The sequence below is a fragment of the Branchiostoma floridae genome, chromosome 11 (assembly GCF_000003815.2).
Source record: "Branchiostoma floridae strain S238N-H82 chromosome 11, Bfl_VNyyK, whole genome shotgun sequence".
NCBI lineage: Eukaryota > Metazoa > Chordata > Leptocardii > Amphioxiformes > Branchiostomatidae > Branchiostoma > Branchiostoma floridae.
In genome coordinates, this window is record NC_049989.1 from 20,516,530 (window position 1) to 20,542,692 (window position 26,163).

General features: G+C 42.4%; 1 protein-coding gene across 1 annotated transcript in view; it reads right to left on the minus strand.

The window, feature by feature from the left end:
- Positions 1-26,163, minus strand: part of LOC118426294 (dynein heavy chain 10, axonemal-like) — a gene marked incomplete in the record, with an annotated part of 69,271 nt that overhangs the window by 36,605 nt on the left and 6,503 nt on the right. The window contains 32 exon segments of the mRNA XM_035835598.1: positions 738-929; positions 2,196-2,342; positions 3,454-3,642; positions 4,060-4,212; positions 4,924-5,058; positions 5,575-5,863; positions 6,121-6,279; positions 6,890-7,116; positions 7,628-7,861; positions 8,549-8,671; positions 9,594-9,763; positions 10,219-10,282; positions 10,581-10,737; positions 11,313-11,524; positions 11,980-12,158; positions 12,769-12,871; positions 14,071-14,187; positions 14,740-14,898; positions 15,494-15,658; positions 16,124-16,213; positions 17,441-17,672; positions 18,101-18,261; positions 18,824-19,012; positions 19,381-19,521; positions 20,041-20,154; positions 20,789-20,875; positions 21,273-21,403; positions 22,461-22,638; positions 23,114-23,290; positions 23,779-24,027; positions 24,623-24,739; positions 25,754-25,952. Coding sequence (XP_035691491.1) covers positions 738-929; positions 2,196-2,342; positions 3,454-3,642; positions 4,060-4,212; positions 4,924-5,058; positions 5,575-5,863; positions 6,121-6,279; positions 6,890-7,116; positions 7,628-7,861; positions 8,549-8,671; positions 9,594-9,763; positions 10,219-10,282; positions 10,581-10,737; positions 11,313-11,524; positions 11,980-12,158; positions 12,769-12,871; positions 14,071-14,187; positions 14,740-14,898; positions 15,494-15,658; positions 16,124-16,213; positions 17,441-17,672; positions 18,101-18,261; positions 18,824-19,012; positions 19,381-19,521; positions 20,041-20,154; positions 20,789-20,875; positions 21,273-21,403; positions 22,461-22,638; positions 23,114-23,290; positions 23,779-24,027; positions 24,623-24,739; positions 25,754-25,952 — 5,239 coding nt within the window.

Consider the following 26,163-nt stretch of genomic DNA (forward strand, 5'->3'; position numbering starts at 1 on the left):
ACAAAATCAAAACAACACGTTAGTTGGCTGGTAAGCTACATGAGAGATTATTCCTTGCTGTCAATGTACCTGCAATCCGAACATACTTCAATGCTCAGAAGTGGCCTTGTACTAAGCAAATTTGTTTATGAAATATTTACAAGAGCAGTTAAGCTGAAGATAGAATGGATGCTTATGATTTTAACTGAGTTCATCTGCCACTGAATTCGACAGGAAAGTTTGCACGAAAAATACTACAAGGGAGTTCTTCCCAAAATCGACATTTCAGGAATGAAAATTTCAGGAAGAATGAGTGCAGAGGGTGGGTATAATGGCTTTCAGGGTTGGACAAGTCCATTAGCCCTATTGTCCAGGGCAAGTGAAAGTGCTGTTTGGGCAAGTGCATGGCCTACCCCACTTGCCCGATGGGGCAAGTTAGAGTTTTCCATTGACTCAGAGTGCAATTTTGATATACTGGTTACTTTTTACAGTCATGACATCAACCAATGGTCAACAGAGAATTCCATTGCTGGAAGTTAAAATGCATATACTATTAACAGTGACATTTGAATTTTGGGCAAGTGAAAAATTTGTTTGGGCAAGTAAATTTCTAATGTGCTTGCCCCATAGGACAAGTGAATTTTAGAAAACTTGTCCAACCCTGCACGCTGTAGAATACATAAAACATGAGAAAGCTTTAATTTAATTTGTTGTTGGATGATAAATATAAATTCTTTTTCCAACACAATCTGTCTAACCTGTTCTGGAAGCAGGACATAGCCGTTATCTTCCAGCGATTGTTCCACGGCATCGTTGAAGCTCGGGTAGCGGACACGCGGACAGTCCAGCCCGGGGAACAGGTCGCCGATCAGCCCCAGGAACAGGGGAACGTCCTCAAACACGAACTTAGGCAGGTTCATGTCACGCAGGGCTCGCATCAGCACGACGTCCTGGGGGTACATGGATGGTACAGTTGTTAGCTGAGTTTTATATTCACATTTCACGTTAATGACACAAAGCATGCACCGGTGCAATGGCCTAGTGGGTAAGAGTGTTTGCCTTGCATTTGGTAGGTCGTGAGTTCGATCCCCAGCCCAGTCATACCAAAGACTTTAAAAATGGTACATGTTGCATTTATCTGCTTAACACTCAGCATTCGGGAAAGAGTATGGAAGTTGAACGCACACCACTGCCAGTGGACTAGCCCCCTGCTGTAGTGATTGTGTTGTATGGCCAAAGGGCTACTGAAACGGAGATGGGCGCCGCCCTATGCCCCATCAGGTGCGGGAAGGACTTTAACTTTAATTTACAGTATTCATTCTGACCCTTGTAGTGCCTAGTGGCACACAGGACTGCAACTTTCTTTGCTGTTCCAGTAGCAGAGTATATTTTTACACTGGGAGCGGTTGCTAGCCCTCTTGATTAGATCTACGTCACATTCCCAAACCGGTGCTCGACTGGGCAGCTTTCGGGAACGAAAGGTATAAAAGACATCAAAATACATAAGACCTAAAGAGAATAATTGGGCATTATCTATGAATATTTTTAGGTATGCATTTGTATTTTTCGTTTCCACAGACAGCCTGGCTGGGCCCCAGACCGGGCTTGGAAATGTAACGTTAGCCTTAAACATGTGTAACAGTGGGGTTTAAGCGCTGCCAAACTGACCACGCCAGTGGCTCTAGAGCTTTTGGTGTTGTGGTTTGCACGTTGGATTTGTAATCCGCCGACCCGGGTTCGATCCCCGGTATCGGCATGTTTGTTTCTTTCGGTTTTTTAACTCGCCCCTCTGAATTCTTACATTGGTTCCCACACCAGCCCTGTGAGTAACAGGCTAGAAATGTTCCACACAGTGAGTAACAGGCTAGCAAATGTGCCACACTGTGAGTAACAGGCTAAGATGTGCCACACAGGGATATCAATCTCGGAGATTCGAGGACAAATCTTGAAAAGAAAAGGGGGAGTAGTGTAACAGTGGGGTTTAAGCGCTGCCAAACTCACCACGCCAGTGGCTCTAGAGCTTTTGGTGTTGTGGTTTGCACATTGGATTTGTAATCCGCCGACCCGGGTTCGATCCCCGGTACCATGTTTGTTTCTTTCTGTTTTTTAACTCGCCCCTCTGAATTCTTACACCTGCTCAAGGCACCCCCTCAAACTTGGGACCTCCATTTTACATCCCTTTCAAGAGACGAAAAAAACAAAAACTCAAAACCCACCTCGTCCAGGTCAGGTGACCCTCTCTTGAGCTCCCCTGCCATCACCAGCACAGACTTGAGCGCTCGCAGGCCGAAGTCATAGTGGTGCTGCTTGGACAGCTGCTCTTTGGCTAGCTTATACAACACCGTCATCTTCTTGGCAAGGACCTGGGAGAAAAGGAAATGGATGAATTGAATGAATGAATGCTCATTGAAGGAAGGAAGGAGAGAAGGTAGTAAGGAAGGAAATAAGGTGAACATCATGGTGAAGAAAAGAACAGATAGACAAAGACTTTGAGACTTGAGACTTTATTTATAAAATCCATTTGTGGAATGGATTAAGTAAGGAACTTATGGGAAGAACAATGACCAGTAAAAATGAAAAAAGAATGGATTGAGAAAATGGATGAATGGATGATTATGGCACTTAGCTACGGTATGATGCAACAGACATGATAGAAAGAGGAACAAAGTAAAAAATAAGCAGATGAATGAACAAATGAATGAATGAGATTTTTCATGCTATAATACACATAGCCCACACACTGCCCACTTTAGCCAGCAGGAAGCCCTCGGAGAACAGCATGATCTCGCAGGTCTGCTGCATTGTCACATAATACACACTATCCACACAACACACACACAGCCCAGTGCACACAACACACACTACCAACACACCACCCACACACTACCCACACAACACACAAACAGACAACACACGACACAACACACACACAGACTACACACCACCCTCACAACACACACACAGACCACACACCACCCACACAACACACGACACAACACACACACAGACTACACACCACCCTCACAACACACACACAGACCACACACCACCCACACAACACACACTACCAACACACCACCCACACAACACGCACAGCCCAGTGCACATAACACACGCTACTCACACACTACCCACACACCACCCACACAACACACACTACCCACACACTACCCACACAACGCACACAGCCCAGTGCACATAACACACACTACCCTCACACCACCCACACAACGCACACAGCCCAGTGCACATAACACACACTACCCTCACACCACCCACACAACGCACACAGCCCAGTGCACAATTTTTTTTTTATTAACACACACTACCCTCACACCACCCACACAACGCACACAGCCCAGTGCACATAACACACACTACCCACACACTTCCTACATAACACACACTACCAACACACCACCCACACAACACACACAGCCGACACACTACCCACACAACACACAAATAACCCACCTTAGCCAGCAGGAACCCCTCAGAGAACAGCATGATCTCGCAGATCTGCTGCAGGTCGGGAACAATCACCACCACGGGCCGGAACAGCGCCTTCACGCTCTCTGGCAGCTCCGTACGCCCAGCGTACCCGGGGTTCATCGTGATGAAAATACCCATGCGGTCATCCATTGCAATCTCGCTCCCTTCAAACTGGAACAAAATAGAAATCGCATTGTTAACTTTGTTTTGCATAATGTGTAAGCCACCTTTAGACATAACACACCAGGTTTGATCCAGTCACATGGGATGGTTCCCCACTCTTGCTCCTGCCCTTTAAACTTGAGTAGAGGGGAAACTCATTGAATAATGGAAATCACATATTTTACTTTTCTTTGTATCTACTGTATCTTAGGAGTAGAGTCAAAGTAAACTGTAGCACAATCGACTAGTGCATTTTATTGAGAAATTAGAAGCACTGAGTTCGAATGCCTGACAGATCCCACCGTTGTGCCCCCAAGCACCATAAGAAACTTATCTATGGTACCAGTGTTTAAACAAGACAAAATGAACTACTAAGCAAATGATAAACATACAAGAATATAGACATTAAGAGAAAAAGAACTGTACCTGGAAGCGCTTGAGTTTGTGAATGAGGGCGTTCTGGATGGTCTTGATCTGTGAGGAGATGACGGACAGCACCGACACGTCGATACGGTTGAACTCGTCAAAGCAGCCCCACGCGCCGCACTGCGCCAGGCCCGAGAAGATCTTACCCACCGCCTGAGGAAGGACAGATAAATCAATCAATCAATTGATCAATTGATCAATAAAGTAATCTATCAATAATCACTAAGGTTATCAATACGGTTGAACTCGTCAAAGCAGCCCCACGCGCCGCGCTGCCCCACGCCTGAGAAGATCTTACCTACAGCCTGAAGAAGGACAGATCAATCAATTAATAAATAGTCTTTCATTTAGGCTATCAAAATGAAAATGCTGAAGCACTGCCCTATGCTCCATACTTGACCAGACCTGAGAAGATCTTACCTGTAACCTGAGGGGAGGAGAGAACAGATCGATCAATAAACCAATCGATAATCAATAGGGCTATTGAAATAAACTTGTCAGGTAGGCTAACAGTCAGCACTGTGAATCTTATCTTTCTAGACTATAACCTGATGAGGGAGGGGAAGACAGATCAATTTATCAATAAATTGATAATCATTTACGGTAGGCATTTAACAACGTTAACCTCCGATTTTTGTTGAATAGTTCAGACATCAATTGGAGCGAGATCTGAACTAGATTTTCAAAAATATTTGTTTGTTGGCTGATTGATTTAAGAATAGCAAATCATATCTATAATAGATTCTTTGTTAGCCCACTTCTGCCCACTCTTGTGTCAACAGTAGAATCAAAATACTGGATACTTTGGCTGAATCTTTAAGTACAGATGAAGTGTGGAGGACTACTAGTCTTGATCACACGTACCTTGAAGTCCATGCCCTCACCACAGTTGGTGACCACACACAGCAGACCCAGGGCCTTGGCCAGATCCTTGGTGGTTTCTGTCTTGCCAGTACCAGCAGGGCCAGCCGGAGCACCCCCCAGGTACATCGACAGGGCCTGCATGGTGGAACAGGAAACATCCACGAGATATTAAAGGATAAAATTTTGAAATAGTGAACCTTGGTAACTGCAGATAGCTCAATCCCTTGACAAGACTAAATCTAATGTTTTTATGTTCTTACTACAGTGACTGTCATAGCCATACCTAAACATACCAGTACAATGTAGCAAATAGTTTAATAATCTTACGCCTCACTATAATTATAGACCTATCAAACCCACCTGTGTGAGGGTGAGGTAGATACGGTCGGTCAGTGGCGTGATGACCAACCTTCCGTTCAGCCCCATGTACTCGTAACCATACCCAATGTCCCGGTACATAATACCATTGTTTAATACGCTTACTATACAGTAAAACAAAACCCACCTGTGTGAGGGTGAGGTAGATACGATCGGTCAGTGGCGTGATGACCAACCTCCCGTTGAGACCCATGTACTCGTAACCGTACCCGAACGAGCCGGTACATAATCCCACTGTTTAATACCCTTACTATACAGTAAAACAAAACCCACCTGTGTAAGGGTTAGGTAGATTCTGTCGGTCAGTGGGGTGATGACCAACCTCCCGTTCAGACCCATGTACTCGTAGCCATACCCAAAGGAGCCGGTACACTGTTTGACCATCAGTTCGTCGAGGGGCCGATCCCAGTAGAACCTCAGCTGGCTCTCCCACTCAAACTCCCGGATGTCCATGATACTGGAATATACGGCATTAATCATGTTGTAGTGAGTCAGCTTCACTAAAGATGCTCTAGATTTTAGATTTTGAACCTAGACAGGGTCAGTTGAATTCAACATTTGTCTTCAAATTTGTAAATATTTAAAAAAAAAAACTTTATTACACAACAAATGTACGAGGTACAAAGTATGGCATCTACATACATAACTACAGTTCTATAACTACAGTTAGATACCCCAAAGTTACAGCATCTTTCATATTTCAAGCCTGCTTACTATATATATATACTATGTATCACATTTTTAGAATGATAGAAAAAACAGTCAAACTTGCACATTCAAGTGACTTCCTCTACATAAAGACCACCTGGCTATTGTGACCCGGTGACGGTTTGGTGGTGCCTTTGAGAACTTTTCCCATTGACACAAGCATCATAAAGAGTCCTGTCAGCAGCGAAGGTGTCCTCGACCTCCCATGTCCACCAGACCTGATTCCCTGCAAGGACTACCATGCCTTGGTACAGGGTCATCCATTCAACCCTGTAACAAACACATCAATAACTTATTAACTCATCAATAACTTATCAACTCATTAACCAGACCTCCCATGTCCACCAGACCTGATTCCCTGCAAGAACTACCATGCCTTGGTACAGGGTCATCCATTCAACCCTGTAACAAACACATCAATAACTTATTAACTTATCCATAACTCATTAACCAGACCTCCCACGTCCACAAGACCTGGTTGCCTGCAAGCACCACCATGCCTTGGTACAGGGTCATCCATTCAACCCTGTAACAAACACATCAATAACTTATTAACTTATCAATAACTTATCAACTCATTAACCAGACCTCCCACGTCCACCAGACCTGGTTCCCTGCAAGGACTACCATGCCTTGGTACAGGGTCATCCATTCAACCCTGTGATAAACACATCAATAACTTATTAACTTATCCATAACTCATTAACTAGACCTCCCATGTCCACCAGACCTGGTTCCCTGCCAGGACTACCGTGCCTTGGTATAGGGTCATCCACTCAACTCTGTAACAAATCAACACATCAATAACTTATCAATGAGGCGGTTGGTGGACCTTCTATTATTACACAGCAAATATCTTTAAGTTATTATAACACCGTACCTGGGCATGCCATCCTCGCAGTACTTGAAGATGGCCTCCTTGGTGATGAGGCGGTTGGTGGACCTCATCTCTTGGAGTACTGCCGTCATCCAATCCTCCACGCGACCCTCGGCCGCCACGTTACTCCGGAACTCCATCACCTCCCCCTCCGCAGAGATCATGGCCGTCGCCAGGGTCTCGCCGTTCGAGCCCTCGTTGAACTTCAGCGCTGAGATGTTGTCATACATCTATAGTGGACACAAATGCCTGAATGAGACACAAATCTCTGGCAGACTCCAATATACATTAATGTCGTGCCTTGGCCTTGGGAAAAATACTTTACCACAGTAGATAAAATGAATAGAAAATGAGCTCTCAGCTAGGCAACAGCATCTTGTTTCCTTGAGACTTGTATGGTCTTGTAACGCTGGATGTTTTGGGTTTGACAAAAGCCAAACCTCGTTGTTTACTGGACTTGTATGTTTTAAGTCTTATCTGTGACCCCTCCTTCCACCCTACCTCATTGGAAAGCAGCCTTACTGGCCGATACAAGCAAACAAAACTAAATAAAGGCTTTAAAGTTTAACTTAACTTGATTTGAATAAAACACGTTGAAGAACTTGCAAAAAAATTATTTCCCAGTTTAAGTGGATCAAACCATTCAGTCCATCTTTACGCAGCATAAGTTTTTTGTACAAAACTGATGTGTTACACCTAATGGACATTTACTGGTTATGCAAAACAATCAAACAAACAAACCTTGATCATGTGCTCCTGGACACAGTTGGGGTCCGAGCTACCCAGAATGCTGAGCAGTTCCTCGTCGGAGATGAAGAAGAATCTTGGGAAGGCGTTCCGTTTGGAGTCGAGGTAGTCGTTGAGACTCTTCTGGCACTTCTCCAGCCCCTCGCTCAGGTTCTGCAGGTCCGAGAGCCGGTTGGGCGCGTGGCACGTGGTCTTGATGATGGGAGACTTGGCGGTTTCGTTCATGATCTGTCGTGAAAGAAAGGATCCGAATTGAACAAACTTAATTGTAATAGATAGATAGATGGTTTATTGCGCAACAATTGGATCAGTAACAATGTATGGCAATATACCCTTAGCAGTACAGACTATTCATTGTAGTACTCTATAGCTCTTTATAGAAGAGCTCTATAGAAGTGAAAATGTAATTTCTACTATTTGGAAAGCCAACCAGTGCAATGGCAGAGCGGGTACAGTGTTTGCCTTGCATTTGGTTGGTCCTTTGTTCAATCCCCAGCAGAGTCATACCAAAATGGCAAATGCTGCTCTCTCTACTTTGTACTTTGCATTTGGCAAAGACTATGGATGTTCAACACACACAGTTGTGTGGCCCAGGGTCAAAGAAAGTAGGTTATTTCTTTGCAATACTTTTGCCAGTCAAGAGTGTACAAACCCAGTTGTTCACATTACACCTCTGGAAAGTGACATGATGTTGCCTTCTTTCCAAGTGATCAAAACAGTATGAAAGTCCGGGAGAAAGTTCTTTACTTCTTTCCACATGATTACCTATAACAGTTTGTGAACAGCAACCCTTTCAAGGTGACTGTGAATTCCACCTTAAACTCATACTTCCTGTCAATGAGTTGATTACAGCATAACCTAACGGATACAGGGTTAACATAACTTAGTACAATCTTGTAGCAAACTCTTACATACCTTCTTGAACATCTTGTCGATGGCATCAAACTTCTTGGCCTCCTCGGGCAGCTGTGAGCGGATGTCTCCTGCCAGGAAGATGCTCTCCAGGTACATCCACTTCCTTTGCACAACCATCCACACCTAGGCAGGGGAAGGAGGCATGAGTCTTCATGTAATAGAATCTTATATGTACAGTTCTGTTAATGATATTTTCAAAACTTAGTCTATCTGCCCCCTGTATTGAAGACACTGTTTCTTCCTAATGTAGCCGAAACATTGTTAACTACAGTCATGTTTGCTCACAAATAGAAGGTAACAATTTTAAATTTATACATGCCTTCAGCCTATACAATACGCCCTCGGCAACCTCTGCTAAACTGGGGTTTCCACTTCTGTGAGTGTGGTCTCTATATAGCTGTGCCGATTCTCTGAATGGCACACGTGTGGAAACCTCAGTCCAGTTTACCATCTATCCTTCTCCCGTACATTGCATAGACCAATGTTGAGGATGCGTGTACATGTAGTTAATGCTGCAGTACTACAGTCAAACCTGCCCAAGACGACCACCCGGGGGACCGGGAAAAAGCGGTCGATTTGGACAGGTGGTCTCTGAGAAGAGTATCGACTCAAAACATGCCCGATGCAAAGTATAAATGGTTTCCGTTGTGTTTAATGGCAAATAGCAAGCACACTGCACGCACGCAAAGAAGCGAGGTGTTTAATGTCAAATACAACACGCACACTGTAAACTGTAAATTTAACCCCAAAATCTGACGCAAACTGGCCGATTTCGGCACAAAATCGCGCTATTTATCATAAAAAAAATCGATGCCAACCTCAATTTTGAAAATGATGCGGTCGTTATGGGTCCCAGTTTGGGCCGGTCGCGGTCGCTTTGGCCAGGTGGTCGTTGAGAAAAGGTCGCTTAATGCTTACGTCAATGGGAAAATAAATCGGGACCGAGAAAAAGCGGTCGAAATGGCCAGGTGGTCGCTGAGAAGAGGTGGTCGCTCGGGCAGGTTTGACTGTATTTAGATATTTAAAAAAAATGTTTTGTCCGTACCTCCACCACCTCAGCGATAAGAGACAGCCCCTTCTCCCAGTTCTGTACAGTCTGCAGGAAAGGTCCCACGAACCGCGAGGCTGACATGCTCTGTAGGTTCATGGCATTGTCGTCCAGAATCTGCATGACGTCGTCAACGGAGCCCAGGATGAACCCACGGTCGGAGGTGCCTATGGAGTAAAAAAATAAGTTATTAAACAAAGAAGTTATTAAACAGCTCAATTCATAATTTTTCCAGAAAGGAGACAGCTACTTATTTAGTAGTCTGTATCTGTATAGTGATTTGGTGAAACATACCAGCATCTGTATCTGCCCAGTACCTATATAACCAGTATAACAGCCATTTGGCATAAAACACACAACAGTCACAATGCACAGCAGCAGCTGGTTATATTACATTGAGGAACCTGTTGCATCTAACTTTGCACATGTAGCTGCAAGTGCTGTTTAAAGCAGCTATACAGTGAGGACACCTTTCAGAGACAGCATAGCACAGAATTCAGCACCAAGGACAGGTCTATTGTCTAGACTGTTTAAGGAAAAGCAACGTATCTCCACTAAGTTTTATTCAATAGGAAGCTCTCATTTTCTGGTCATTGGTTCAATATGTACCGACTGATCTTACCTTTGATGTATTTGTGCACCATAAACTTCATACTGGCCCACGTCTCCTCTACTTCCTTGATGCCCTGTTGGGAAAGACAAAAAGAGATATGAAGTGTGATATAAAGTCCCTTATCTAAAGAGCATACTTCATTCTAAACTACATATCATTTTGGCATTCCTTCATGACATAATCAAAAGAAGAGCCATAGCCTGAGGTGGTGGCTACATGGAGATGCTTTAGACATATTGACAGTATCAAAGACATGTCAACGTCACTTTTCCAAGACATACCTTACCTTCTTGATACTGACTTTCTTGAATGTGATAAGTAAATTCTAAGACAACTAAACGTGCCACCTGTATAGGTAACAAGACATGTACCTTCTCAATACTGAGTTCCTTGGATGCGGAGGTGACGATATCAGCGATGGTTTCTGCGTAGTTGTGCAGGTCCATGGCAAACAGGTTCTCCAGAGTGAATGTTTCGGGGTTCATGTCAAACGACTTCCCCGTTTTCTCCATCAGCTCCTTCCAATGGCTGGAAAAAAAGCAATGATGGGGACAAATAATTTTTTTCTGAATCTTTCTACATGTATCTATGCTTTTCACTTTCAATAAACCATTATTTGCTCCCTAGATGTGTTGGTTTGTATTTCTGGAAAAGACTGAAAAACTCATCACGGACCAACAAACGTATCTAGCAAAATGAATCAGAAAAGTCCTCTGACTCTAATTCTTCTTAGCTGCTTCTAATGGCTGACAGTCAGCAAGGAGAATCAGAACTGTATTTCAATAGCTCAGTCTCATTATTCATTTTATTAAACTGCTTCATTTCTTTCCATTTCCATACTTAGTTTTATTCTAATTACTTTTAAAAAAAACATTGATTGAACTCCTTCATGGATATGTCGGTTTGTATTTGAAGTCTGTTATGGATCAAACTGAAAACTTTGAAATCGAACAAGTATTCCCAGGAAAATGTCTGACTGAATCAAAGAAGACCGATGCCAATGCAGTACGTATCTTATAGTTCGTGTTACACATAAGACTGTTTCCACATCATTACATGCTCTCAAGTTTTAAAGAATATCCAAAAGTTTCAAAAGAGTGTACCGTTCTCGCAGTGCCTCGTGCTTGAGATCCACGAAGAGCGGGATGGAGGCCTGGAACTCCCTCATCTTGGCATCCAGGTGATGGGCGCAGGGGAGGCTCTTCACATCCTTCGGCATCCTCTTCAGCTGCTTGATAAACCCTTCAATACCCTCCACTAGCTGGTTCACGTTCAGGTTGGCCCAGAGGGTCTGGGACCACTCCTCACGGGCGGCCTGGGGAAATATGGTCACAAAACTTTTAACTACAATCACATTACAACAGAAGGATGCCTATTACAACTACTTCTGATACTAAGCTACTACTACTACTATTACTAGGACTACTTCTATGGTTATACTACTACCACAACTACTACTAGGAGGACTACGGTTATGGTACTACTACTGGTACCACTCACCACTACACTACTTCTGCTACTACTACTTCTTCAAGACAAGTACTACTACTACCACTACTACTATTGCTACCTTTTGCCAAAAAAAACTAAATATAAAAGGCTGCTTCTACAGTCAAATTGCATGAAAGGTGTGAACGAAAACAACAAATGTACCAAAAATAAACAATGTTATGCAATAAATAATAGATAACAACTTGTACGTGGGACCTGCATCTATTTGTAAACCTGTAAAGTGTCTACACTTCATTGTAATTAATCTGAATATCAAACCTTCTGTTGCTTGTATAGAGTGTAGATCATCTCCAGCCCCTTCATCTCCTTCTGCACCTGCTGTAGCAGTGGGTACATGGTGATGGGCAGGTCAAACAGACGCTCAGCGTTCGCCAGCTCCTGTCTCTCTCTCTCGTACTTCGCTAGCTCCTTCTGATACTGTTCCAGAATCTCAACTCCTGCAGAGATAAAATGCAACAGGTATGAAATGTGATGTCTAATAATTTTTACTGATGGTTTCATAGAGGCAAGAATAATTGCAATGGGACTGTTGAGAGTTTTTAAGTCTTGGAATGAGTACTCAATGAAGTCCAAAGTCTTTCTATGATCTTTTGATGATCTCTGATCTCTAAGGTCTGTCAGTAATACTAGTGATCTCCAGGGTTTTTCAATGTTATTGATGATCTCAAAGGTATTCTTAATCCTATGCAAAGATCTCCATGGATAATGTTTCTTGGTCTCTCATCCAACAGATGGCAACCAGCAGCTAGAATACCATAAGTTGCCATGAGCTGCCTGGCCAAAAGTGGGATAACAATGTTGTACATGGGAAGATTACAGACGGAGATCAACAGAGGTGAGGGTGCAGGTGTGCTTTTCTATACAGAAATCAATTAATGAAGATTGGTATAAGGTGGACTAAAAACTCATTGTGTTTGGAGGAATAGGACCATGTTAATGCCAAAGATATTACTTTTTTAACTTCTTTATCATCATAAAAAGGATTTGGTTGTGTCAAGAACTCTAACATCTTCCTGAAGTACCCACTAAGCCAGCTGCAGACCTCACCTTTGTCTAAGTCTGCCCCCACGGCTCCCGGTCCCTCAGCGTGGAACTTCTCCCCAAAGTTGTTCAGGTCCTTGTCGTACTCCTGAATCTGTTGCAAGGTGATCTGTGTCCAGCAAGGAAAATGAATAAGAAATAATCTTTACCAGGGACAGGTACCATCTGAATGAATTTCTATCACATTAAAACAATGCAAAGTGCTATTAGGTCTCTTATTGCCATAGTCAAACCTGTACAAGTGAACACCTCTACATAAGGCAGGCTCGGAAATACCATCTGCATATGCAGGTTAGTGCAGGTAAAATTGGAGCTGTACAGGTACCAACTGCCCACATAGACCAGATTTTATTGTTCGTCTGAGTGGTCTTCTTGGCATTAAGGTTTGACTGTACTTTAATATACTGCAATGACATAAAATTTCCCCAGTGCAGTTTGGCTCCTCATACCCGGTGTAACTGTTACACAAGACCTAGCTTCTGGTAGTTATGTAAACCATGTAAGGTGGACAATATTCTATGCAGTGTAATTTGGTATACCAATCTAACCCCAGTGTTTCCTCTTGTTTCTGATATTCTTCTGTGTCATCTCAAGGATCCAGGTAAAATACATTCTAAACTATGGTGTTTGACATTAGCTAATGACTGTTGTTTTAGCTACAAGATGTATGCTGACTGTGAATAAAAGTGTGACAACCCTACTTGTCTGATCAAAGCTTATCTATTTCTACATATCATGGTGTCTATGGGACCACTAGTGGTGTTTGTAGGTCCACTATTTTTGAGGTGATCACCACCTCACCACATCACCTGACTGTACTCACTTCTAGACTCATATGCTGTGTTTTGTAAACATCAATGAAGATAAAAAGGGATGAAAGTTCAACATTAATTTGACATAATCAGGTTATACACAGTAAAGATTGTTCATTGTAGTACTCTAAGTTATGTGCTATCATTTGGTAACAGCTATCAAGGACTACTTTGACGTCTGGTTAATCTTGGGCTGGGAATATGAGAATTTCAGTTTTTAGTAGTTACAGTTTAAACAGGGTACATGACTTTAATGGATTATACTAGACCTCTAAACTAAAAAAAATGTGATACTTTGCTACTAATTTATCCAATAGACCATTTCCCCCATTACTCAGTGATTTTACCGAGAATGGTCAGGATTCATGTTTGTCAAGTTTTGTATGTTTCTCTATCTTCTTCTTCTGCACATCTAAATGTTGAGTAAGTATGAGCCATGGAATTGTTAAATTTCTAAATAATACATAACAAATATTAAAATGGGTTGAAGACTGACCTCGGTGAACTTCTTCTTGACAGGTGCAAGGCGTGCGTCCACACGTTTGGAGTCCAGGAACAGGTCTCCCCAGATCTGGGGCATGTCTTTCACCAGATCCGTCTCCTCTTCTGTCACCTGGGGAGGACATGGGGCAGTTTCAGTATGGAATTTCTACACTAATTAATAATTCTGCTTTTAAAAAGTTTAAGTTTCCCGAGCATCTGTAACAGATGCTTAGGGGTGGCGTCCATCCCCGTTTCTGTAGCCCTTGAGCCACACATGTGTGCAAGTCACTATAGCAGAGGGCTAGTCAGCTTGTAGTGTTGTGTGTTTATCTCTCCTCATTAGTGTTTATTCTTTCTCATTAGTGCCGAGTGCATAAGCAGAGAATACAGCACATATCATTTCTATTATTTTAAAGTCTTTGGTGTGACCAAATACAAGTCTATCCACTCTGCTATTGCATCTGTCAACATTTGCTTTGCACAAAGGAGGCACAGGTTACTAGATTTACTGACACACCTCCCCAGTACTGTATTCTTTAAATTAATGCCTATATATGCCAAAAGGTGTTTGAAGCTAAAAAAAGTACCAGACACTATAATGTGCTGATAGACTAAATTAAATGTTCTGAGATGTAGCTTGCTACACATTTTCTGCCCTATATTTAAGTATTGAGAAGCCCACCTCTATTTTGTACATGCCCAATGTGCGATATCTCTCCTGTAGGTCAACAAATCTCATCTCCACGTCAAGTGAGATGTCCTTGATGTTGGCGATCACGCCGAGAACAAACTTCAGATCCTCCAAGGTGTCCGGCACCTTCTTCAAGTCAGAGGTCTGGCCCTGGAGACAGAAGACAAAAATCATTAAGGTTTCTCAATGTATATGAGTAAGGAGGAATTGGTATATCAGCATTCTATTGTATTTAGCTGACATGTATTCTAATGACAGTAATGTTCATCATAACATTTTTTGCTGTCTCCAATATAAGATTCTTGATTCATACAAATTTTGCAATAAAGAATATCTTATTTAGATTAATTTTAAGACTTTTACCTAAATGCACATTTTGTTGCTGCAGTAACACTTGCGCTATTACTTTGACCTTTCCCTTCTAACTCTGCTTTTAGTTAAGCATTGTCTTTTCAAAAATCTGATAACCAACAAATTGATATGGTGAGGCTTTATGTGTGTGTGTACAGGTCGGGGACATAATACCTGTTACAACACTGTGGATAACATTTTGTACAAATCAATAAACCAATTTGATGACAAAATAATTCTGATGCCAGCCAATCTCTAGTTCTGTCTTGAGAGTGAAAAGAGAAGGGATCCTTCCCAGTGTGAGTGGGTCAAATAAATCTGTCTGGATATGCAGATTGTACTCTTCAGTACAAACCTGGTGTGTTGGTTTACCAAGTATGCCATACAAACAAACCTCCAGTTCCGTCTTGAGAGTGAAGAGCTCTTCCTTGGCGGAGTCGTTGAGGAGTTTTCCGAGCGAGCTGACCCAAGCCTTGGCGTGGTCCTGTACCGTGGAGGCCAGCGGAGTCAGCTGCAGCCGGATACAGTCCTCATCTTTCACCAGGGGCTGCTCAGATACCTGGGAAATGAAAACAAGATTCTATATTAGATTTTATGCCATACCTGGGCCACAATAACAACCGATATTGTGGCGTATCACACAGGCTTCCATTGAATGAAGCAAACACGCTCTACAAGCACCATGTTCGGCACAACAACAACAGGCAACTGTAGAGTGGTATCAGACTTATATTTGATAATATTATCATTCTATTATCCAGTATTCTATTACCAAGAAGGAAATAAAATAAGTATCTGCCAGTATTAAAACAAGAATGCTTTCTGCTAATAACATGCTACATGGTTCAATGATTGCACCACTAGTTCAGCACCAAGGACAGATACTGTTCATATTTTCTCAAAGTTATACCGGTTATACTGGCAAGCTGCCTACATTGAAATTAATAACAAAAACAGCAATTATCTTTTCATTAGCAGTGATAAATATTACCTATTCTGTGAGTATAACATATAACATACAGACCTCGTGTGCAATCTTGGTGTAAAACTGAAGCTTCTCGTCGTAGGCCACACAGGACGGCTTCTTAGCAGCAAACTTCTCCATCATGATGCCCTGTAGAGGAAGGAAATACAGTCAGCTGTCTGAACAACTCTGGTCCTGCCACCAGATTCTGGTCATCAGAATTTCTTGGCTTCTTGAGCGGATGATTGATTTGTTAACATGATAGAGGAAAACATAATGAATGAATATTCTAGTTTTTGTTTTTATTTTCACTCAGTCTTAGTCTTAGGAACAACCAGTTATACTTTGAAAGTTTCTAAATTTTTTTAAGTTTTTCAAATCTTAACCATTGCTACCAAAGGTGGTTCCTTTATCATCTTCAGTCACTGAACATTAAAATGCTTAAATCCTAGCAGTAAAGTATTTGGATATATTTTGTTATACTGTAGCTCCTATGCTGCATCTGAGGAGGTCTTGGTGCTTAAAGCATATCAGGTCTTATAATTCTGTTCCAATCAATTTGCCCTCTAACTCATTCTTCCCTATTTGCACTGACTGTTCACATTCATACAGCAAAATATTTCATACATATGCACACACGCACGCACGCACGCACACGCACACACACACAAACACACACACACACACACACACACACACACACACATACACACACAAACAAACACACACAAACAATCACACACACACACACACACGCACACACGCACGCGCGCACACACACACACACACAGACCTTGTGCAGTTTCCAGACCGGCCTGTATCTCTTCCACCTGCTCAGGTACTTGTTCAGCGCCATCAGCATCTTCTGCACACACACACACGCACACACAAACAGACACACACAAACACAGACACACAGACCTTGTCCAGTTTCCAGAGTGGCCTGTATCTCTTCCACCTGCTCAGGTACTTGTTCAGTGCCATTAGCATCTTCTGCACATTCTGGGACACAAGCACACACATGTACACACACACAGACACAGACAAACACACACACAGACAAACAGACAGACCTTGTCCAGTTTCCGGAGTGGCCTGTATCTCTTCCACCTGCTCAGGTACTTGTTCAGTGCCATTAGCATCTTCTGCACATTCTGGGACACAAGCACACACATGTACACACACACAGACACAGACAAACACACACACAGACAAACAGACAGACCTTGTCCAGTTTCCAGAGTGGCCTGTATCTCTTCCACCTGCTCAGGTACTTGTTCAGTGCCATTAGCATCTTCTGCACATTCTGGGACACAAGCACACACATGTACACACACACAGACACAGACAAACACACACACAGACAAACAGACAGACCTTGTCCAGTTTCCAGAGCGGCCTGTATCTCTTCCACCTACTCAGGTACTTGTTCAGCGCCATCAGCGTCTTCTGGACGTTCTGGGAAGCCGTCACAACCAGGTCGATGACCCCGGAGTCTGCCGCGATGTCCGTGAAGAAGCTGAACACGATTGGTTCATCCTCCCCCTCTGCGTGCTGAGGAGGGGTCTCGATACAGGTGCCATGCATCCAGCGCACAAACAGCTTCGAACTGGAGATAGAAGTAGACACATATTCTAGTAAGTAAATGCTATTGCTAGTTGCGTTCACTGGACCCACACCCCACCCACCCCCACACATAACTATGAACTTATGAGCAAAGAAGTGAATTGCACCATTAAAACTCCTTAAAGTAGAAACAACATGTAACTCTAATTTACCTTTATCTCTTTTCCAATGAAACTAGTCTTTTGGTTTCAAAAATATCTCTAAGTTGATGTATGGTATGTCTAAAAAGTATGTTGACCCCTGAATTCTTTTTAGCCATAAAGCAAAAAAATTGATTGATTGGTTGGTTGATTCATAGGCTGATTGGCTGATTGATTGATTGATTGATTGATTGGTGGGTTGAATAATACTCAATATAATTATAGGTTTGCATCAATAATTCTTGCTGGTAAAATCTGTCAGTTCCCTCACCCTTCCACAGCATCTCTGACACAGTTCATGCATAGCTTGTAGATCTCGTTGGGGTTTGGCGTGAGGACGATCTCCGGCGCCGACAGCATGGCGTCGATCTGGAAGAGCGGCTTGGGGGACGTGATGGCGCGACAGAACCACGACAGGTTTCTCTTCACAAGCTACAGGGAATAACAAGAGGAGGCAATTAGAGATGGTAGACTTCACCCACCCTCCAAATACTGCATGTAGGATGTATGGCAATGCAGAGCTGTACGTAGTGTAAAAAATTCATTTCTTGCAACCTGTTTTTTGATCATCCTGTTTTCAGAATCAACAAAAACATATGTCTGTAGTTTGGAAGAAGATTGTAAGAGGGCCAACATTTATACACAAATATCATATCAATAAAAAGTGCAGCTCTGCTATAGACCAAAAATCTCGTTGTTTCCTCGATGGTACAATAAACTTATCAATCGCTCAGACATGCTTGGAGATACATTATATAATACTGTAACAGTAAAACTTAGATTCAGCAACAACTTAGATAACTATGTAAAATCGGATGGGAATGATTTAATGTGGCTTGTGACTGAAGGCTATTTCCTGTGCCAAGTGGTGTAGCCAAACCAGGAAGATTAACCCTTATGTTAGATTTAAGCACGCACCGCTACGAGAGAGTTGTAGACCCTGCTCTCCCAGTAGTTGTAGTAGGAGTGCAGTTTGTTAGATATAAGAACCTACCGCTGTGAGAGAGTTGTATACTCTTCTCTCCCAGTAGTTGTAGTAGGAGTGCAGTTTGGGGGACTTCCCCGTGTTGGTGTGCACCACCAGGCCCTCCATCTTGGTGAGGAGAGGACCGATGGCACGGTACTTCCTCGCAAGAAGCTCATAGTCTTTGGACCTCTCCCGCTCAATGTACTCAAAGAATTCCTGTAGAAAGAAACAAAGTCAGTAAGCATACCTGCACAGGTAACGGTAACATGATTTGCAGCATCTGACTGCTGTAGCAAGAAAAAATTGGAATCTAGTGGAAGACCTGTACTACGTACTCAGGGAATTGTTGTAGAAAACATTCAGTGTTCATTCAGTGTTTCATTACATGCAATAAGAATAAAGTTTATCCCATTCATAATGCTTTCTTTCCTTATCTTTTTCCTTCCGCTGTTTGTGAATATTCTCATCCATATCTTAAAGGACAAAAACGGACCACAAAACTGAAAGAATTGTACAGGGAAAAGTCAGTGTTAATAATATGACTTAATGTAAAGATACAAGACTAAAATAGACTAGTTGCTTACCTTAGCCCCTGGTAGTGTCTCCCCAGCCTTGGGAGGAGGAATCTTGAACAGGTTAGAGTTCTCCACCATGGCCAGGCGAGCGTTGATGTCCCGCGCATTCTTCTGGATCTGGTTCACTAACGACTCAAACTTGCCCATGGCCTTGGGCGGGAAGACAACGTTAACTCATCAGTTTCCACAACAGATGGACACACAGGCAAGTTAAGAATAATACTTAACTCCTTTTGGGGGACCGTAAGGTGTTTATATGATTATCGTTAATACTGGGTCCAGTTCTAGTTATCTTCCTGTAGCTTTCTGAGTAGCTGTGTCAATGCAATTCTCACAGAGAAACAATTTCATAAAAAATATCACCAACACATGAAGGACATTTAGTACACTTCAACACCCAGAATAACTCTCTTCTTAGGAGATGAGAAAAGAATACCTCAGCATGGAATGAATGGAACTTAGTATACAGAAAAAACTACTTTCTTGGTACTTAAAGTTAAACAAATTTAGCAAAAAACAGCACCACCACATGAAGATAAGCAAAAGAATATCTATTACTGCTTCAAGACCAATACTAACTGAATGAAATGAAATAAATGAAAAGACAAGAAAAAGACACATCAGCATGGAAAGAATAAAACGTGGTACAGAGAAAAGGTGCAGATGTACCTGCTGTACTCTGGAGACGTAGTCGTTGATGCCGAGAGAGTTCCAGTTCAGCCGCTTGTAGCCTGGTCGCAGGACTCTCCTCAGCTCACGAATGTGTTCATCCAGTAACTGGGTCTGCAAAACACAGGAACAAAAAAAATTTAGTTGCAGGTCTAATTTGGCCTTCCTACATGTTACACATCAATTATCAACAGTCTATACCTGTCCCTAGTGCTGAAAATATTGTACCTTCCACTGTACATTATAAAATAGAAGGACAGGTATACTTCAGAAGTTTTTGCTTCAACCTAGATTTGCTTGTCGACAAACTTGGTCTAAAACACAGAAACAAGACTTAAGCTACAAAACGTACTGGGAATATACTTGATGGATGGCAGTTGAAAACATATAGTAGTCTAATCTGCTAATTGCGAGAAGATGTAGAAAAGGCACCCACAAAACAGCCTTGGCATTTTGAAAATCAGGCAAACAGAAAAAGAAATAAATCTTTCTATTTATTTAGTGATTTAAATGTAACTAGATTTAACAACAAGCCAGAGTTTTGTAATGTCTTATAGCTTATTGGGGTTCTGTCAAAAAGTTGTTGAGTTTCTTACTATAACACAAATTTCCAAAAACTAGCATCAACACACAAGGAAGAAGAGCAACAAGATAATTAGCACTACTTCAAGACCCAGACTAATTTTCATCTGAGAAGAAAAAATGAAACCTTAGCATAGAAAGAATACAATGTGAAACATTTGCCTACCTCAGCTTCGTCCAGTGAGCCCAGTAGTGAGTGGTACCTGTTCAGCATGTGACGCAGTCCGTCCACATACCGGATGTACTTATCCTCCTGGTGATGCAGAAAATGGAAAACATGGCAGAATTCATCACCAAACTCAGCAAAGTGTATACAGCATCAGAGTAGTATTCATACATTGATAGCTGAAGCCATAAAAATATAAACATAGCACCGTAGGGAAGAAAACGGTTCTTCTGTGCAAGGATTAGATTTAACTCAACTAGTCTATGACGGCAAAAGCATTTGATCCACTTACATATGTGTGAGTTACTACTAACACTTACTTCATTACTACGTTGCAGGCATATTCTCTAATCATATAATATAGGTGACAATTGTTAGAGGAAGAAACAAAGATAAACTAAGTCCACAGAACTCTGTGTGCACGTGTGTGTCTGTGTGTGTGTGTGTGTGTGTGTTTCTCTGCAGAAACTACTTCCCCACATACCTGCAGTGCTACGTTCCTGGCTGTCTCAGGGATAGGAAAGCCCAGCTGTTCCATGTACTTAGTCTCTGTGATGATCTCAGACAGCTCAGGGGCAAAGTCTACCACATACTTCACCTTCTTGGATTCTTCACCTTTAAGAAACATGGAAAACTAAAGTTAGACAATCATCTGAATAATATTTTAAACTCATACACATCACATGACACCATTATCTTGGGATTGCAACACCTTCCAATTGCTATCTTGCTTTGAGTCTACCCCCAATTGTGATATGTTTGACAGATCTCTATTGCAGTACACCCCAGGTATGCACAGTTTGGATATGCAAGAGTGCCTCATAATGGGGGATGTCATACTGGAGATCTGAATGATGTCTTAGACATTATTTTTTCAGGGTGGAGGACGCATATTTCAGTTTGTAAGACCTGTTGACTTTTCTCTCTGCTGCCTAACCCATACTTTTGGTGCAGATGGCTGCTTCAGATAGAAGAGAAGAAGGCTAAGAAAAAAAAGGCCAGTACCTAATGCAGGTGCCACTTTGTTGCCCTGTTCTATACTTAACCCCATAACTAAAATAAATCTGGTGCCAGACGGCTACTATAGCAGGAAAAAGGACCAGTACCCCCTGCGGCTGCCTCCACCTTGCCCTGACCGATACCTATTCCCATAACTCAAACAAATCTAGTGCCAGAAAGCTGATACAGCAGGACGAAGAGAAAAACAAAGGCCACTACCAGCTGCGGGTGCCTCCTCCTTGCCCTGGCCCTCCTCCTCTGTCTGCTGAGGTTTGGCCAGCAGGTTCCTCTTCAGGAAACCTGGTAACACTAGACTAGACTATCACACACACACACACACACACACACACACAATAATTACCAGCTGCAGGTGCCTCCTCCTTGCCCTGTCCCTCCTCCTCTGTCTGCTGGGGTTTGGCCAGCAGGTTCCTCTTCAGGAAACCTGGTAACACTAGACTAGACTATCACACACACACACACACACACACACACACAATAATTACCAGCTGCAGGTGCCTCCTCCTTGCCCTGTCCCTCCTCCTCTGTCTGCTGGGGTTTGGCCAGCAGGTTCCTCTTCAGGAAACCTGGTAACACTAGACTAGACTATCACACACACACACACACACACACACACACACACACACACACACACACACACACACACAATAATTACCAGCTGCGGGTGCCTCCTCCTTGCCCTGTCCCTCCTCCTCTGTCTGCTGGGGCTTGGCCAGCAGGTTCCTCTTCAGGAAACCTGGTAACACCTGTTCCACCTGCTCCCGCCACGCCGCATACTTCTCATCCTCAAACACCTTCATCTCCTTAGCAACCGTCAGGTACCGCATCCGGGCCTTTAAGAGATAAGATAATGATGATCATGTTGATGAAAAACATGCTGCTACAAACAAATAGAAAGGGAACTTTTGAAAATATGCAGGATATTTCCCTCTGTGGAATTTGCCTTTTGCGAAACCAATACAGGTGTTGCCATCCCCGCCTTACTATGAGGTTCCTCATCTGTGCCTAAGGAAATCAAACAAGCTCGCTCATTTAGATATAAGCATCCAATAAGTTACAGAGTCCTCTATATAGAGAGACCTCAAAGTAATGTAAACCAGGGGAAAAAATTGATTTTACTACAACCAAACTTGTCACTGATCTGTATGATGAATGAGTATACTAGCAACCATCTCTGCACAACTGACCCAAGTGTTAGGAACAATATCTCCAGTAACATTTTCTTTGAGTCCTTGAATGGTCACCACAGACAGGGTTGTCTAAATTTTAAAAAGAAAACAAACAAACAAACAAGCAACTGCAGCCCACCTGCTTGCCCTGGTCAGTAGACAGCATCTCATCCAGCACCTGGAAGCGGATAATGACGTGCTTCATGCGGTGGAAGAGCGAGCGCTCCCACATGATCGCCCCGGCAACGGGAGGCTGGTTCTTGGAGAGCGGCGGGTCGTCCTTGTACTGCTGGTAGATGGAGTTCATCGTGTCCACCTGAAGGGAAGAAGGACAGATGTTACCATTTTTTCGACCATTCTCCGTTAGTGAAATTCAACACAAATATAGCAACTGAAATATACAATAAAACATGCATTGGTTTTATTTATCATTTTGAGTTAACAAAAAAACTCAACATCAAAGCATAAAAGTTAATGGCAAAAATGATTCCATAATTTGTATCCAAGGTAATAAAACAGTAATTATGGAATATGAAAAATGTTTGTGGATAACATCAATGGTTTATACCTTCTAAAGTCAAGTCAGGTACCCATTTTACACCTGGTTGGAGTAAGGAAAAACATGTGCCTTTTTCAAGGGTACAGTGTCTGGCCAGAAATGTCAGGAACCGAACAGTGACCTCTCAGTCCTGTGTCTGCTATAGCCTAGCCAATTTGACATTTGATGTCATCTGAAGTGACTTTCATGACAGTCTTTTAACCTGTGCAAGATTACACTAAATAATCCAAATCAACCCGACCCACCTCCTTCCCGAACTGCAGCAGGATGTCATTGAACTTCCTCATGAGCTGTGAGTTGATGGCGTCGCGTGTGCGGATGTGCTTGAACTTCAGCAGCAGGTCGAACGCGCCCTCGGCCGACCTCAGCGTCTTGAAGGACTCGTCGATGAAGTGCTTGGCCTCGCCCTCGATGGCGAGCACCTCGCGGTTGAACCAGTCCATCACAGCCTTCCACTGGTTCTGGTGACGCAGCCCGAACGGGTCGAAACTCACCTTGGAGGGAGAGAAAAATGGTTTGTTTGTTATGGATGAAAGGCAGGACCTGTCTGTCCGTTCCAGGATGGAAATTTGCTTGTTGGGACAGAAAAACTATTCACTTTCTTGTCTGTTCCCAAAATCTGAACTCTGACATGAAATAAATGAAAAGTTAAATGTATCTTTAAAATGACAGATCTAACAATGAAACTAACAAAAATGAACTCCCCAAAAAAATGTGGAACAGAAAAAAAATTAAAATTGAGACAGCTCTAATGCCAGATTAGTTTTGGACTGTCCAACTGCAGCCTTTGGTCTCATTGGACAAGGTAAGAATCTTCGACACAGGACCAAAAACATTTTTGCAAGGGGAATAGAAGAGACCATCTATATCAAGCCTAACGACAATCTCTTAACAGAGACTTTTTGCAACTTATGATCAACTGCTCACTGAATCACATTCTAGCTGCATGACATAATGAGACAGATTACTAGTACTCATACATTGACAAAGACTGGAGTTTGACACTTGAAAATTTGAGTACATCAAAATTACGTGGAAGTTACAGTTAACTGTAATGTTCAACTCTGCTTCCAAATAATTCAGTCTTACCTCCTCCACAGGCTCCACCAGCCCATCCACTCTCTTCAGCACGTCTTCGATCCTCTTGGGATCTCCCGTCACAGCCTTCAGCTCAGGGCCGAAGATGTTGTAGAACTCCTCAAGAACCTACAGACAAACAAAAAAACAAACAAACATGTAACAACACTGTCACAGCCTTCAGCTCAGGGCCGAAGATGTTGTAAAACTCCTCAAGAACCTACAGACAAACAAAAAAACAAATAAACATGTAAACAACACTGTCACAGCCTTCAGCTCAGGGCCGAAGATGTTGTAAAACTCCTCAAGAACCTACAGACAAACAAAAAAACAAATAAACATGTAAACAACACTGTCACAGCCTTCAGCTCAGGGCCGAAGATGTTGTAGAACTCCTCAAGAACCTACAGACAAACAAAAAAACAAATAAACATGTAAACAACACTGTCACAGCCTTCAGCTCAGGGCCAAAGATGTTGTAGAACTCCTCAAGAACCTACAGACAAACAAAAAAACAAATAAACATGTAAACAACACTGTCACAGCCTTCAGCTCAGGGCCAAAGATGTTGTAGAACTCCTCAAGAACCTACAGACAAACAAACAAATAAAACAAAGAAATGTAAACACTTGGTCAGAGCATGAGGCAACAATGCCAGTCCGCAATTCAAAGACAAGTTGTTACAAGAAAAGAATAAATCATAGTTAAGAATGTTCAGATTTTTTCCATTATGTATTGTAACTAAAACTAGTAATAGTAGTCATGACAGTCAACATGAATATTTTTTTTCAGTTTCAATTTCCTCATCTTGCCCTTTGATGTTCCCAATACTGATGTTCGAATTAGTATATTCTGGATGTCTCTTCATTATGTTGAATGATATGGTTTCTATTCTGTTTTGCGATACCACAATGATCATAGACAGAGGAATCCACAGGGACAACCTCGTAAGAGATAGACTGACAACATAAGTAGAGATTCTCATATCCTCAACTTATACAGTGTAAACCCTACAAACAGAGGCTTCTGGTGAGCTGCCATCAAACCTCCACATCAACGTGCAGGCATGTCTAACCCTCTCCTGACAGTAAACAACAGAAGATAATCCAGAAAGTGACCAAGAGTGAGTGATACTAGACCCACCTGTGCAATGTCATATATGTCCTGACATATGGAGGCCATGTAGTCTGTTCTCTCAAACAGCTTCTTGCGATCAAACTCCCATCTGGAGTCCCTTCCCGAGGCCTCGATCTTCGCTCGCACGTCGAAGTAACACTCCTTCCACAGCTCGAGAGTCTTCTTAGCCTCCGAGGTTCTACTCTTCACCTGCTCTGTCTTCTCTCTGAGGGTTCAGGCAAAGAAAAAGTCATTTGTTAAATTTGTAATTAGAAAATATAACAATATAACAGAAAGTACACATCTAGGTAGCCATCTGTTTCATTATGCATACAACATTTTTACAAAAAGAAACATATTTTTTGTCACTCAATGACATGTATTTACAAAATTTAATAAGTGGATAGATGTCACTTTATTTACCTTGAGGCAAAATT